The 15,752-nt window shown below is 41.2% G+C and overlaps 3 protein-coding genes across 5 annotated transcripts in view; 2 read left to right on the top strand and 1 right to left on the bottom strand.

Annotated features, from left to right (window-relative positions):
- The first annotated feature begins 1,010 nt into the window (after positions 1 to 1,010).
- utp3 (UTP3 small subunit processome component) lies at positions 1,011 to 8,265 on the top strand. Its single transcript, XM_085777475.1, has 16 exons — positions 1,011 to 1,220; positions 1,692 to 1,779; positions 3,114 to 3,170; positions 3,258 to 3,314; positions 3,393 to 3,504; positions 3,595 to 3,663; positions 4,334 to 4,455; positions 4,562 to 4,717; positions 4,857 to 4,928; positions 5,539 to 5,579; positions 5,665 to 5,761; positions 5,969 to 6,103; positions 6,189 to 6,325; positions 6,406 to 6,472; positions 7,727 to 7,834; positions 7,975 to 8,265. Exons 1-16 carry the CDS (start codon positions 1,204 to 1,206, stop codon positions 8,062 to 8,064), a joined length of 1,425 nt encoding a protein of 474 aa, XP_085633601.1. The 5' UTR covers positions 1,011 to 1,203; the 3' UTR covers positions 8,065 to 8,265.
- ppcs (phosphopantothenoylcysteine synthetase) lies at positions 8,128 to 11,919 on the bottom strand. Its single transcript, XM_085777476.1, has 4 exons — positions 11,793 to 11,919; positions 10,013 to 10,553; positions 9,818 to 9,921; positions 8,128 to 8,834 (listed from the first exon to the last, which is right to left on the bottom strand). Exons 2-4 carry the CDS (start codon positions 10,548 to 10,550, stop codon positions 8,508 to 8,510), a joined length of 969 nt encoding a protein of 322 aa, XP_085633602.1. The 5' UTR covers positions 10,551 to 10,553; positions 11,793 to 11,919; the 3' UTR covers positions 8,128 to 8,507.
- A 2,738-nt stretch (positions 11,920 to 14,657) lies between these two features.
- The window catches only part of foxj3 (forkhead box J3), a 74,999-nt gene continuing 73,904 nt past the window's right edge, over positions 14,658 to 15,752 (top strand). For 2 of the 3 annotated variants that reach the window (XR_015035877.1, XM_085777472.1), the window contains exon 1: positions 14,660 to 14,947. The gene's annotated coding sequence lies outside the window, so the exon portion shown is untranslated. Of the gene's footprint in view, positions 14,948 to 15,752 lie in introns of all 3 variants that reach the window. The other variant, XM_085777474.1, reaches the window with a different exon arrangement.

The following is a 15,752-nucleotide window of genomic DNA, read 5'->3' as shown; positions in this document are numbered from 1 at the left end:
ACATAAATGTATACATTAGGTTCTGTAGAACCGCTTGAAGAGTATTCTCTTGCAGCCACAAACATTTCCCTTGCTGCATCTAGGCCTTTTTAACAATATCCTCATGGCATCGTTAGCTACTGTATAGCCGACAGTTTCTAAAGACTTGCTGTTTTATAACTGGACCACCAGTGGGCGGTATAAAGTGTTGTACAGATCTTGACTGCTTCTGAACAGTTACTGAACTTACCGGTACATACAAGGGGTTTTGCCTGTGCACAGTGAACACATCCATGCAGCACTGTCTGTGAATATCATATATCATTATCAGTCATCTGTTCAGTGATGACATGTCCTAGATATTTCACTTTACTACAAACAGTTAAAGTATTAAAAGATCATTTAAAATGAGGATATATTTGACCTAGGCTATGTCTTCTTTTGTTCTGCATATTAAAACACTCTTGCTTAATTTTCCATGCCGTGGCCCGTACTCAGTGCATTTACTGTATTGAGTAGCTGCTGTAATCCAGCACTGCTTGGGCTCAGTAAATCATCCGCATGCACTAAATGGTTCACTAATTTGTCACCCACACATCTAGCTAGTACAGACATTCAGCTGTTTAGATAAACCATCAATATACAAATTAAAAAGAATAGGGGACAGTATCAACCCTCTGCCTGACACCATTACGTACACCAAATGATCCTGACATAGGTTGTTGCAATGCCCCATTTGACTTTAGTTGATACCAATAAGACAAAATCCTAACTACTGTAACCAGGCACCCCTCTTTGGCTTAATTTAATAAATAACTTCTTGATTCGATCAAAAGCTTTTGACACATCAACAAAACGCATAAGAACAGATGAACTCTGCTTTCTACAATTGTTTATACTTTCTTTTAATGCATAAATACAGAGGTACCATGCTTGAGTTGATGAAGTTATGACGTGATGTTACACATCCAGTCCGCCAGACGGCGCTGTGCTCCTTTCACTTCGCTCGCGAGACCACCATAACCTCTGGAGAAGAAGAAATCACGGAAGCACATGGGCACCGGTGTAGAAATGTGCGCATTTAAACTGAACTAGACAGTTTTAGTTTAGTTTTGTCATTATCTCCAGTTACAGACAGCGGCTTTGAAACGTGTCGTTCAGTTGCCAGTGTGTCATACTGTTTGTTTGCTAACGTGTAGCGAGCAGCAGGGGTCCACTTCCACCATGGTTCGAGCACAAAGGTGAGTCTGGCTAAAGTTAGCTTCAGCACTTGTAGCTGTTTTGGTCCAGCCTTTAGTTCTGAGGGTAAAGGAAATGTAGCCTGTCTGTTTTATCCTTTGATGCACAACATGGGTCCAGACTGACCCGACTATTTATGTGCCATATGTTTGCAATACATCAATTTCATCATATAGTACTATTCCTCTGTTAACTTATTTTTGATCATAATACATCCTTATTTTAATTTTTTTTTTTTAAACTTTTACTTACTTTTTGAATGAAACCACATTTTGTATCACTACCCCTCTAACTGGTACAGGGCATTATTTCCATTTTTCCATTAGAGGGGGTAAGCATATGTTGTGAATCAAAGGGCTATAAGAGCTGAGGGCTAACCTGCAGTTGGCATGTCCGGGTTCTGTACCAGTGTTTACCAGTTGTACAACCAGCAGAGACATGAGCCTGTCTGTCCACTGTCCTCTGCTGCTCAGGGCTAAAAAGACACAGAGACCCAAGAGGACGGAGCAGTATGATGAAGATGACCCTGAGACCTACAGGAACATGCCTGTCCCTGATAAGGTAGGACAGTGTCATTTAATCACTTTTAATATAATCTTACAATGTCTACAGTTTACAGACACTCTTTCTGTGCTTTATCTTTCTGTGCTCTTTTTTTGCATTGTTACTTTGTTTTATTATAATAATGTTTCAAATAAACATACATTTATTCATTCATCCATCCATCTTATCACCTATTCTGTTTGTGTCTTATCCATGCTATGTCAAATGATACTTTAATGGCATTGTAAGGAATTGTTATAAATAATGAGAAAGTGGGGCCAGTATGTGGTGGAAATGTTAATAAGAAGATTGTCATTGATATGACATGATATGATCATGAAACATAAGGATTGATGGATGAACCGTATGGTGTTGTGATCGGATATCTCAGCTAGGCTACTTAGGTTTATAACACTGACAGAAAGGTGATTCACTGAGTATCTGTAGCTGGTATCCTCTGTTATGCATGCAGTGAATTCCAGTTTTGTGTTATAATATGTTAGATAGATAGATAGATAGATAGATAGATAGATAGATAGATAGATAGATAGATAATTTAATAATCCTTCACAGGAAATTGCAGTTGTTACAGCAGCTGTGCACCCATTCATTCATTCATTGTAACAACAGAATAAAACAGATCTATCTAAAGAATTACAGACTTATCTACAATATAAATTAAGCTAAAGACACCCAATAATCTAAAAAATACATATATGAGGTCTACTAAATGCATTTTTTTTTTAGTTCAGCTAAAATTAGCTAAAAATAATTAAAAAACTAGGACTGGAGTAGTTAAGTGCTGGAATATTGCACATGAGTGGGACAGAGCTATTGAGCTATTTGGTGTTTATGTCATTGCTACAGTGTTACACATAAGAGGAAAATTTCAGGTCAGCTAATTACAATTTTTTTACATCCACAGATCAGATACATGGAGCATAAACATATACGCTTGACTCAATCTATAATATAATATATATATATATATATATTTATATTTTTTAGAATAAAGTGAATGTGTTTAATATTCAGGACCATCTGATACATAAATGGTCATGGTTTAAAAGTAGTTACACGATGTAAAAACAAGACCCAGGTGTATTGACCTGGTGTGCCCTGTCCTTTAAGTTAAAATGAAATGTGAGTAGTGATGGTTCCAAACTAAAAAATAAAGAAACGGTAATAATATCATGAGCTCAGTCAAACAACAATGTGTTCTGAATATTGTACAGTTTTTATACTCCTGATCACCACAATGTCTTCATCTAATCTGCCATTTGAGCATAACTTGATCAGCTCATCTTGGGTTTGGTGGTTGTTACTGTCTGATTCTCCTCTCTGTCCTTCAGAAATCCTCACAATACACAAAGGACAAAATCGATGAGTTTCACGAAGAGAAGATTGCAGTAAGTTCACCTCATTGGTAGATCTGTGCAGAGTGTGGTGCTGTTCATGTCTTCTCATGTTCCCGTCTTTTGCTCTTGTCCCTGTAGAAACTTCTCGCCCGTGGTGTTCAAATGGAGAGTGATTCAGAGGAGATGGACGACGAGGTGATGCACTTTTTCAGTTTCAGTATTTGGATTTCCCTTCAGAAATGGAGCTAATTGAAGCTGGTCTGAATTTCACAGGAGGAGGTGATGGCCTTGGATGATTCTGAATCAGAGGAGGAGGGGGAGGAAGAAGAGATTGGGGAAGAGGGTTCGGACATGGAGAGTGATCTAGAGGGAAAAAAAGATGAAGGTAATAACAATCTGTCCATATGTCCAGGATTGGTTTATACCATGTGGTGGAACCAGCTTGTTTAACTGCAGTTATGTTATGTCCCCCCAGATCTTCCTAATGAAATGGCGTGGGGCAAGAAGAAGAAGCTGTACTACGACTCTGATTACCTGACCACCAGTAAGCCTCGCTCATTTCCATCATTATTACTGAGCCAATTCATGATCTTCAGCATCTGTATGGCTATGTTTTGCTCAATCAATTAAGCTTTATTCCTCTAACACTTTTCATACAATTAAAAAATCGAACACAAAGTGCTTTACATAATAAAAGCACCCCATTCCATACACAATCCTCACCACCTCTACTGCCGAATACAACATAAAACTAAAACAGGGAATATTACGTTACGAGACTGAGTTGTTTTTGAGGTAAATTCATGCAAAACTGCTGATGCGCGTTTCCGTCGGGGGCAGTTTTTCAGCAAACAGTCTCTGCATTTGCCTCAAAAAACAACTCTGTCTCATAACGTTCCGTTATTATCTTATAACGTGGTGAATGTGCAGGTCACAACTTGTCCACCAGAGCGTTTTGGAGTTGTTGGATTGTGTATTTGATGAGTTTGATGAGGGAAACCAAGAAATCCCATTAGCCTCCGTAGCGTAGCTCTGAGCAGCTTGCGGCTCTGCTCCGCCGTTCTAAAAATAGCTTGCACCGACAATTAAAGGTAACGAATCTACTCCTAAGAATATAGGGGGTCATGGCCAATTTGCCAAAATGTTGAACTATCCCTTTAAAAACAGGAACTGAACTGAACGTGTTATACAGCATGTACATTGTGTTATTACAGAAGGGAAATCACAAGAAGAGCTGGAAGCTGAGGAACAAGAGGAAGAAGAGGAGGCAAAAAACATCCAACAACGTTTGGCTGCAAACCTGAGCGAGGAAGATTATGATCTCAATTTTTTTCAGGTAATTTTGTGTTTCTCAATCTCTCTCAATTTCACAGAAATCCATGTATTATTATGATGACAATGATGTCGTTTGGTGTTTGACCTCTGTTGTTTCTGGTGTTTAGGAGTTTGCTGTGGAGGAGAAGGCTGAAGAGAAGGCTGTGGAGAAAGAGGAGAGGATCGTGAAAGACCTGAAGCAGATGTCTCAGAAGGAAAAAATGAAACTTCTGAAAAAGGAATCGCCAGAGCTGCTTGAACTTATTCAGGACTTCAAGGCAAAGGTAAAACACACATGCACCCAAATCATCAATTACACGACACAACCCCTGATCTGATGAACTGAAAGATACTGAAAAATGTAACCATTAAAGACCCACATGTACTCAACCTGAGTTCTGTGTTTGTGCGTCATGTGAGCAGCTGACTGAGCTGAAGGATGAGCTGCAGCCTCTTGTGCAGATGGTCAAGGATGGAAAGATCCCACCAGGAAAGGTGAGGTGTTTTCAGTTTTATCTCTAGATGTGAATTTTAAAGCAACTTGAAATGATTTTCAGAATGCAACTGTGATAGTTTTATTCTCCCTTTCCAAAAAACACTGAAAGATGATTTTTTTTTATTTTTTTTTTTACATCTGCCACATCAGATATCTTTTGTTTTTTGTTTACTGTCATTATTTCTTTTATCCAGCCAGTCCTGAATTTATATGGAGTCTTAAGTCAGTCCTGGCTGCAACATCAGCAACTCATCAGGATTGTATATTGTATGACTACAGACAGCTTATAAGTACAGATGATGTCATAATTTCTACAATGATACATAATCATTTTTGCTCCTTTTCCTATCAGCAAATAATATTTATAAAAATAAATAAATATTTCAATAATTTAAACTGGGGTGGTATGAGGCCGTTAGCAGCAGCAAGTGTTTCTTTTTTCATGGTTAATAATAGATTTATATACTGATGCAATAGAATACATAAAGGAGAAATTTGGTGTTTGGTGCTGGAGTGTTGAAGATTGCACTGTGGTTGTTTTTACTACTTGTATGTTGCTTTAGCAATAAAACTTGTCAATTCAAATAAAAGTGGTCTTTTTCTCCAAAGGGTGCCGACTACCTCAAGACAAAACAGCAACTTTACCTCAAGTAAGTTGCACTTCAATTGTAACTTGATGCTCTGTTCCAAGTCATTGTTGATGAAAATGAATAATCTGTGTCTTTCCTGCTGCAGTTACTGCACAAACATCAGTTTCTACTTGGTGCTGAAAGCAAAACGAATCCCTGCTCATAACCACCCTGTTATTGAACGGCTGCTCACCTACAGAAATGTAAGTCCACAATAGTATAGTAGTATGAACAAATGTATTTTACCCCTAGATGTCCATAATACTGCTCATACGCTCTTTCTAGTTCGGACAGAGGCAGGATTAATTATTTGGCTGGGACACAAAGGACCATGAAATGCCTCCTTCATGCTTATATCCTAATTAGTCACAGCACTCTGTCGTACTGACTCTTTTATCATCTGCCCACAGCTCATCAATGAACTGGGAGCAGTGGATGCTCGGCTTGCACCAGAGTTTCGTAAGCTGCTGGCTGGTGACGAGGAAGATAAGGCCACCAGCCAGCCGGAGAGCAAGAAGTCCAGAGTGTCCAGTAAGAAGGAAAAGGTGAGTCTTTGAAATGAAACACATCCTTAGTTTGAATCTGCTGCCGATGTGTCATGTGAATGCTAATCAAAGTATGTTGTTGCAGGGTTCTGGAGAAAACATTCCCGTGGTGGAGGAGGCCTCAGACTCTGACCTGGATGAGGAAGCAGCTCTGCGTTTCTACAAAGATGTGGAGGAGCGGTTGAAACTGAAGCGAAAGGGCAAAAATCCAGAAGCTGAAGAGTAAGTATGGCTTAAGTTTGGAGACTGGACAGTTGGGATCGAATCATATGAGGGTCTGAAGAACAATCAATTTGTTGCAGGTTGGCGGAGAATGACAATGAGGAGGAAGAAGTGGATCTAGATGCGAAGAGAGGAATCACTTATCAGGTACAGAGTTAGAATCATACACATCAGTCTGTTAGATAGATACACTACAGTTATAAGCTTATCAAGGTACATGATGAGTTAACAACCCTGATTTGATGGTCTTAAAGCAGCATACCTTTTTTTTGGGGAAGACTAAATTTACAGAGGGTAAAAAAAAAAAGTATTTCTGTTGACATGAGGGTGCCACCTAGTGGACAGTCTGATAAGTATGTCACAGTGTGTCCAGCTATGTGGTGCTGGTTCTTGGGCTTCTTGCAGTCCAATACATGCACACCATGTTGAATGTCGACTGTAAAAGCCCATAGTGCATGTGCATACTAGCTGGGGCGTAACAGTAAATATGAGCGTTCTATTTATACTGTGCAGGGTTCCTATGCAAGTATGAGTAGCATATATATCTTAATACTTATCTGGGTTTGGTCTTATCTGAAGTTATTTGGGTTAATAGTTTTGTATGGGCTATTGTACCTAGCCACAATCTCCTGGAAATGATTTGGTGACATAATGGCATACATATTCAGAATAATGAAAACAAATGATAAATTGCATGATTTTATTTACATGATACACATCTATTTACCGTACTCAAATGTCACAAATTATTTGAAGTTTTTTAGCGAGAAGTCTGGAAATTAGTATGATTGGCTGCAGGGTGTCTGTCAAAAAGTGATAATGGACACCCACAAAGACATTCTGGTCAAATTGCCTGATGACAGTTCAAAATATTATTGCGCTGGCTTAAGTGCTAGTTGGTAACCGTGGCAACAGAGACTCCGAGCATAACAAGTTTTCTTCAACGCATCATCCTCTGACCACACATGCAGTGAAAAGTCCACTGGCCTAATGAAATAATACTTTGTCACGTAACGTTAAGCCATCACCTCACTTCCCTTCACCCATCAGCTACGAGGCTGCAGCAGAGTCACTGTGGCTCTACGCTGAGGCCACAGTGTCTTTCCTTTTTCCTCGCCTTCAGACGAGAGATCTTAAATAGTCCACTCAGCTGTGGCTTGTGAAAAACTTGTGATTATAACTGTAAAACACATTGAATTATAAAAAATTGACTTAATATTTATTTATTTGGTAAGTGACCATGGTGTAAGCGGCATAATGCCCTTTGAGGTGTCCATCCAACTGTCCTTAGCCCTGTGATAGACTGGTGACCTGTCCGGGGTGTATCCCGCCCTCGCCCTGTGTTCGTGTGTGTCATCTCTGACCATTTACTCTAATTAAGCGTGTCTACCAATTCCACAGATGGCCAAGAACAAGGGGCTCACACCAAAGAGGAAGAAGATTGACCGCAATCCCAGAGTCAAGAACAAAGAGAAGTTCAGACGGGCCAAAATCCGCAGAAAGGGACAGGTCTGTATTTCACACATCAAAGTGCATCATAAAACTTTTGGTCTGCAGGCTCATCACTTTCTTATTCAAAGCACAACTTTATGTCAAACACACGCCCCCACAAGCATAGTACAGCACTGACTGTTGTTTGTCTCCACCAGGTCCGTGATGTTCGTCGGGAGGAGAAGAGATACAGTGGGGAGCTGTCTGGTATTCGTGCTGGTGTCAAGAAGAGCGTCAAACTTAAGTAACCAACAGAGAATCCGAATGATGCTGACAAGCGTAGCCGTGGGATTGAAAACAAACCAAAGGACTGCACTTGTAAATGTTTATTATAGGTGATTTATTGTAGTAAACCATACCACCAACTTACTCAACTGTTGATTACTGTTGTAGAAAAGACTTCAAAATGTCCCGTATTATTGTGCAGTGTGAATAAACATTTTATAAACCGTCATTAGGTTGTATATTGTCCCTGTACAAAGACAGTGTCATGACCATAGAGTCTATTTTAGGACAGTTAAAGGACAAGGGTAGGCATAACACGTGTACAGTCACACTTATTACTAAGCTTGTGCAACCAGACCACGTGCAGGACACAGTAACTTTGTCAGCTGAACAGGCAAGTATGAAGTTAAGCCAAACTAAAGCTGGAGAGCAGAGACATGCATCGTGGATGTGCACATGATGATTGTCAACCCACTTGTTGCGTTATGAACTTGTCGTGTGCAGATGTCAGGTTGCTGACTATCCTCTCCTCTATCTCCACCCCATTCTCTACATCCTCCTCTGTGAGGATCAGCTCAGCCTGAGTTGAAGGCGTCACCACCACCACGTAACCACGTCTAGAGTCCAGTACGTTGGCCACCACCACCTGGTGCCTGTAGGTGTCCAGCGCCCGCCGAGCTTTATCCAGCAGTATGGTCGCATCCGTCTCCAGTTTGAAAGATATGACGAATGCCTGAGGGGCCCAGTCCTTCACCAGCGGGGAAAGGATCTTGGGGACCATGTTCAAGCTGAGCTGAAGGAGACAAAAGTAAATTCTGTAAATTGCCGTGAAGAACTAAACTGAGTGTCCGGCCGTGGCTGCAGCTCTTTGAGGCTGCACTGAGCTGAATGATACATGTTGAGTAAGCTGGTGTGTTTAGCATCAGCATGGTAGCCCTCTGTATCACTGTCAGGTTATGGTGAACATGTTCTCCAGCTTAGTTTCTCTTCTTACTGTGTGAACATTTCCTACAACTGATGCCAGTGTCATCAGCTATTCAGATATAAACAAAAATGTTGGATCAATTTTAGAACTGGACTTGCTAATGTTGCTTGATCTTAAAGGGATAGTTCAACATTTTGGCAAATTTACCTATTGCCATAATCCCTATAGTCACAGGAGTAGGTTCGTTACCTTTCATTGTCGGTGCATGTTGTTTTGAGATCCGCGGGGCAGAGATGTGAGCTGCTCAGTGAACACCATGGAGGTGAACGGTACAGGTCCCCTGTCCCTCATAAAACTCATCAAATACACAATCCAACAACTCCAACTCATGGACAAGTTGTGAACTGCACATTCACGCTCTGAGGTAGTAGTAGCTGTACTAAACGCTTTTGAAATCACTGCGCCCAGAAGCTGTGTCTGGAATGTAGTTCCGGCTTTGCATTTGCCTTGAAAACAACTCTGTCTCGTAATATTACATAGCGTGGTGAATGTGCAGGTCACAACTTGTCCACCAGAGCGTTTTGGAGTTGTTGTATTGTGTATTTGATGAGGGACAGGGGACCTGTACCATTCACCTCCATTGTGTTAACTGAGCAGCTCACGTCTCTGCCCCACTGATCTCAAAACAACATGCACAGGTAAAGGTAATGAACCTACTGCTATGACTATAGGGATTATGGTAACAGGCAAATTTGCCAGAATGTTTAACTATCCCTTGAAGTTTCAAAATCTCCAAAGTGATCATATATATAGAAAATAAACAGTGGATGTAAAGCAGCATTCAGACTCACTTGAAGAGGACCATTGGACGACTGGATTTTGTGTTCAGGCATCTCAGATGCTGGAATATAAAAATCGGACACAGCTGCAGCCAAGTAAAACATGGCCTTGGATCCTGAAGGCAGAATAAACATTGAAGAACAAGTTATGAATATAATGCAGGATAAGAGCCTTTTAGACAGTAGTACATTTCTGATGTAGTGTACCTATTGTGCTGAGAGCCTGTGCTGCTGCTTTGAGAAGATGCAGGTACTCTGACAGAGTGCTGAACTCTATGGGCAGGAGGAGTCTGCCGTCTTTCACTTCCTGGTATCTCTTCAGCACTTTGGTGATGTTGGGAAGCACCTGCCGGTTCACCTCAACTTCACTACAGTCATTAGATGCATCCTCTCCTCTCCTGAACTGCAGGGCGTCCAGCACGTTGATGGTTGAGAATGTGCGAGTGTAAGGGTAGAGGGAGCGATGCCTGTGCAGGAAGATGACGGCGTAGCCAGAGTCCATGAAGTACTCTGCCGAGCAGGCCCCTCGTCTGCCGCTGCTGAAGTTGTCGAGGAAGCGAACGGTGCGTGACTCCAGGGGGACCTTGGTGCCTCCTGACGTGATGAGGACCACCCTGCGACCCGCCGCGGCGTGATGCTCGGCAAAGGCAGACATCTTCTCTTTGACCTCCTCGACGTGGGAGGGGACGGCAAATTCTTCAGCCAACTTCCCATCAATGGATGATATCCTCCTGGGTTCAGCCATTACCTGGTGAGACAGAGGAGAGGTACTGTCATTAGTTTAGTTTGTTGAATAATGTGTTGCGAGTCTGATCATATAGTGAAGGACAAACAGAAGAAATGAGCCACAGTAAGAGTCAGTGAAACATTACATTGAATCATAAACATACTAAACATTTGAGGACATTTCTGTAATGACATGCCATTAGGTTGCATTCAAGGAAGTGGGAAACACAATGTTTTAATAATCCTTTATGAGTAATCGTTCTCCATATTGTTATTACTTTCAGCATAGCAACATCTCTGCAATGAATTCTGTCTTAATAATATAAGTCTCCCTCCATTTTTTTGCATCAGCTGAATGTAAGACAGTCCTGAGAGCAACCATAGACTTGCTATAAAGAGGTAATGTCCCATCATAGACAAACATGACTTTGAAACTTTAAGGGCTGCACTGGGCATAATGCAGGAGACTTTTTTCCCCATCGCATAATTTAAAAGTACTTTCTACTTCATAGAGTCTGGATTCTTTTTGATAGGGGAAGAGATGTAACTGTAATTTTAAGGATTTCTGACCAGGTATCTGTTTAGTTTTTTTGTTTTTAAATTAAACACAACATTATGCAATATATTGTATTGCTTACAGTATGTTGTGTATGTTTGAACATGCCTGGAGGAGACGTAACTCGAGTCAACATCATGGTCATTTTGGGAGCAGTGTGTCATGGCGGGTTCAAGTGTATTGCGGTTAGTGAGAAACAGTAAAACGCAACACAATTCAACAACAACGATATAAACTAAAAATAAAACCAGGTGTTTGTGTTGTTAAATCTCAGTTACTAGACTTGACAGTGTTTTACCAATCTCTTCAAAGTGCACCGACATTATGAACAGACATTGAACTAAACTTCACAGCTGAACCTTGATCTTAACCTTTCGCCTAATTAAGTCTCTTTGGTAGCAGCTGTCCCGCCACAGAGGACAAAAACTCTTCAAAGTTTTCCACGGAAAAAATAAGTTGGACTCTTCTTAGTTGTTGACGAAAATATTAATGAACAGAGCAGGTGCAGAGAAACCAGCACAGGTTAGTCTTATCTCTGTGTGTCTGTGTGACTCTGTGTGTGTCAGTGTGGACATAATGCCACGTAACGTCAGCTGCTGTTACCACCCCCCACGGTGACAGTACTCTGAATGAGCTATAAACCGACACTCGTTTATTATTATTTTTTGTTACAATACTTAAAGACAAGGTGCAAAAATGCCCTACTTTATATTCCGAGGCTGGTCTCAGACAGACAGCTTGCACAACAACTTCTCACTTCCTGGAGCCGCTGAGCTGGATTCTTTGGTCTTTTCAAGCGCAGGAGAAATCCGTCAGCGCCCCCTGTGGCCGCAGACGGCGCTGCTGCTAACACACATGGTGTCTTTTGAGTCAGGTTGAAGCAGCGGTTGCTTTTCATATGAGGTGTCAGGGTTTATGAAACATCAGCATCGCCAATCAGTCACTTAGAGGACAAGGGGGGGATTTCTCTCAGAGGGGATCTTTGTGTCTGGACTGTCCCAATGACTCAGCAAATGTCACGACAAAGAGATGACTTCAAATGCTGATTTTCTGACTCTTTAACAAGCTATCCTACTTTTTGGGAAAGAATCACTTGAAAGGCAAATATTGAAATCCAATTTCTCAAATGGGCAGATTGGATCTGGTGCTTTTTATTAAACAAACTCTCTCAAGGTAGGAAATTCTATTTATTTTTAATCTCTGGTGTATAGAAATTCATATCAAAGTTTGCAGATGTTTAATTCAATACAACGCGAATAGCTGGAATTTTCCATTTTCTGAAACGCAATACAAATTGAGAGCTAATTAATTCAGAAAGTCTATTATAAAAAATAATTACAGCATCGAATTTCGATTCACACCCACAAAGATTCACTTTGAAATACACATTTCTCTTTTAGAAACACATGTTCTACAAAACTGACATCTTGTTAGTTGATGGGGGAAATGCCTTGCTGAATATATTTTTTGAACAAGGCATTAGGTTTCGCAATCCTGTAGCATGTATTTGAAATAATGTGGTCTAAAAAGCTTTCTGACGGACTTTATAAACTTTAAACCTATTAAACCGACTGTCATTATATGAAAATGAGTAGACCACACTGCCAGGGTGTATTAACAGTAGTACCCGCAATCAACCCACAAGAGGCGCTGTTGCACTGCTGAACAGACATAAAGATTTTTTTCATTCATGTGATAATTAAAAGCTTAGGCTATATGATCAGTTCTCGCACATCGCGTTGATGAGTATTCACCAAGTTACATGGTTAAGCTGAGATGTTGTTAATGAGCCAGTACATCTAGAGTCCTGTGTGTGTAGGCCTATATGTCCAAGAGTCCAAAAGTCAGAGGTCAATGTTTCAAAGTTTGTTGATATAACTAGAGGTTATCGAAAGAATATACGAGATGTGTGGGCTTCTTATGTGAAACTAGTGGCACATAGGCTACTCTTTCCACTGGAGAAAAGGGCACACATAAAAAGAAGAACATAATACATGGTGATGATACAAGATATTAAAGCAAAAAAAAGTTAAGGTGTATAATATACTACAAGAAGCTGATGCTTGCATTTTCTTATAGGCCTACACACTGAAGCTCTGACTGGAGGGAAACAATTTACAGTTATTAGTAAAAACCATAAAGTAAACATCTAATACCGCGATAATAATGTGTTGCAACACTGTAGAAGAATGCACAGGTAAACCATGCCAAACACAACAACTACTTACTGTTTATGATGATTGTGTTAGACATAATGATAAAACATAAGAATAAGGAAAAGAAGGTTAACATGAACTCAGTATGTGCCAGGCTTGTAGACCATAATGACACTGAGATCGTATCATTATGTTGCAATTTGTAACTAATGGTTTATATTACACAATTATCAAATGCTATAGATCTGTTACTAAGAAGCTCATGTTGATATTTAGGCTATCAGTCAACAGGAAGCTTATCTGTGTAAAAAAAAAAAAAGAAAAACTATTAGCAAACCTGGACCAAAGACAATTCATGAAGCAACTTATTAACATGTAAAACTGCAGACATAAAGACTTATTAGAAAGTGTGATCCCCACATGCATTTTATTGGTATTCCTTCTACAGGGGTTCCTGTGGCAAAGTATAGTTGTTGGGACCATCTGCCCCCCCAGTATAAAAAAATATATATTTTTCTTGTCCATCCAGACATCAGTGAACACTGATTAGTCAATTCATGATTAACCTGGTTGACACAGTATTAACTGGTGTTTTTGATGGCTGAATAAGGTTTTTTTATTTATTTATTTTAAATATACAAGTAGCCTACTCTCAGAGAAAATAGCTATAAACACTGCAGTAAAATTGACAAACAAAATACCAAATAACAAGTTCTCAAATGTGATGGTTTGCCTTCGTTTATTTATTTATTTCTATAAATAAATCTCTATATTATTAAATGAACTATTAAATTATCTCTAATAATTCTCAGGAATGTTTAATCATTTAAACATTTGAGCTGTTGGTTGGGCGAAACATGGAAAACTGTGACTTGCTTTAAAAATGAGGCTACCTCAACAAATAAAAAAACAAACATGTTAATTACCTACTTAAATTGTGACTTAACATTTACACCACGGTGTAGGCCTACCTCTACAGTGAGGCATCAATACTCTTAAGCAAATAAGGATGTGATACTTCCTCCACCAGGACAATCACTTTATCAAAGGTGAGTTGTCAGACAGTGGTTTACACGTGGGCAGTTCGCCACTTTTTACTGCCTTTATTCCGCTATGCCGACTTATTTTAATGTCTTTTTTTAGTGCTTTGTTTATTATGTCCTATTTTATATCAGAAGATGCGTTACTTGGTGTTAATCTGCAGTTCTTTCTAAATAAATCCAATTTATAAATTTTATAGGTAGCCTACGTACGTTCATGTTCGGATGCACCCGCTGCTGTTTCCACTGCAGGCTCGTGCGTTTGACCGCGCGCTAGTTTCTGTGGCGGCAGGAGTGGTGAGACGCACTCACACACAGAGAGAGAAAACCTTCATGTGCGTCGTCGTATGTGAAAGTAGTTCCGGGCACATAACCAAACCGGGGGAGAGGAGGAGAGAGTCCCGGATGTTGGCTGAGCAGCCGAGAGAAAGGCGACGGGAGAAGGCGGAGAGAAGCTGAGGAGGGACCACAGCACCGCGGCACACCGGAGCAGCCACGGCCACGGCGCCTCTTTGCACAGGACGATAACGTCAAGAGCGCAGGACACTCCTGGGGGGCTCCCGCCAGCTGAAGAAGAGGAGGTGGAAGGAAGGGGAGGGGGCAGTTACTCTGAAACTACCGTGAGGATTACAGAGAGCCGCCGTCACAGCTGCTTTCACCCAGAGTAAGTGAGCTACACGGGCATGGAAGTTGAACTAAGGCCCACGAAATGGACGACTTTAACGGGGAAGTGAGCTGCACTGAAGTTGTGGGGATTGAGCCCGGGGAACAGGCCCCTGACACGGAGCTGCTCCGCTCGCCGAGGCGGGGCGAGCGGGGACACCGTTTTCCCAGAGAGCCAGTCAGTGTTGCCCCGTGGTCAGTGTTAGTCCAGCCCGGTCGTGTTGCTGTAACTCTCCAAGTTGACAGCTCCGGCGTTAGCCTGCTAGCGCCGCCGTGCAACCGGTGACAACTGACTGGGCAACTTTGACAGCTAGCCGCGGTAGCTCTGGTAGCCAGCTAACTTTAGCTGAGCGCTCCTCCTGGGCCAGGACTAGGTGTGTGTGAGTGCGTGCGTGTGTGTGTTTTCTTCGTATTAGAGGGATATAATGACCTATCCCAGCCTCCCAACAGCTATCGTTAGCTAGCTGTTTGGTATGTGAGACGCTGTGTGTCCAGCATGAAGTCTCTGTGTGTGTGTGTGTGTGTGTGTGTGTGTGTGTGTGTGTGTGTGTGTGAGAGAGAGAGAGAGAGCCCAGTGTCATTTGGCTTTCCTGCGTGCTCTGATGGTATTTGACTCACAGCTGTTGCAGCGTGTTTTCTCGTCTGTCAATCGTCTGTTTCTCGGGCGGCTTATAAATTCCTCCAGAAAAAAAAGATCCTTGTATGTAAGACAAGTAGAGCTGATGACAGGGCGCAGGTTTGTCGTGTGGCTGGACAATCAACAAGTGTAAAGCATGTTTCAGGTGAATTCTGTGCAACTGTTTTTT

Source organism: Trachurus japonicus, chromosome 5, assembly GCF_045865225.1.
Source record: "Trachurus japonicus isolate A0001 chromosome 5, Traja_1.0".
NCBI lineage: Eukaryota > Metazoa > Chordata > Actinopteri > Carangiformes > Carangidae > Trachurus > Trachurus japonicus.
This window is presented reverse-complemented; position numbering and strand designations above follow the sequence as displayed.

Excerpts from the sequence above, each read along its gene's own strand:
- utp3 (XM_085777475.1), top strand. Across the intron at positions 3,664-4,333 it reads CTCTGATTACCTGACCACCA|AAGGGAAATCACAAGAAGAG; the intron begins GTAAGCCTCGCT and ends GTGTTATTACAG. Across the intron at positions 4,456-4,561 it reads ATGATCTCAATTTTTTTCAG|GAGTTTGCTGTGGAGGAGAA; the intron begins GTAATTTTGTGT and ends TCTGGTGTTTAG.
- ppcs (XM_085777476.1), bottom strand. The coding sequence starts at position 10,550 with ATGGCTGAACCCAGGAGGATATCATCCATTGATGGGAAGTTGGCTGAA. Across the intron at positions 9,922-10,012 it reads ACAGGCTCTCAGCACAATAG|GATCCAAGGCCATGTTTTAC; the intron begins GTACACTACATC and ends TTCTGCCTTCAG. Across the intron at positions 8,835-9,817 it reads CGTCCAATGGTCCTCTTCAA|CTCAGCTTGAACATGGTCCC; the intron begins GTGAGTCTGAAT and ends TGTCTCCTTCAG.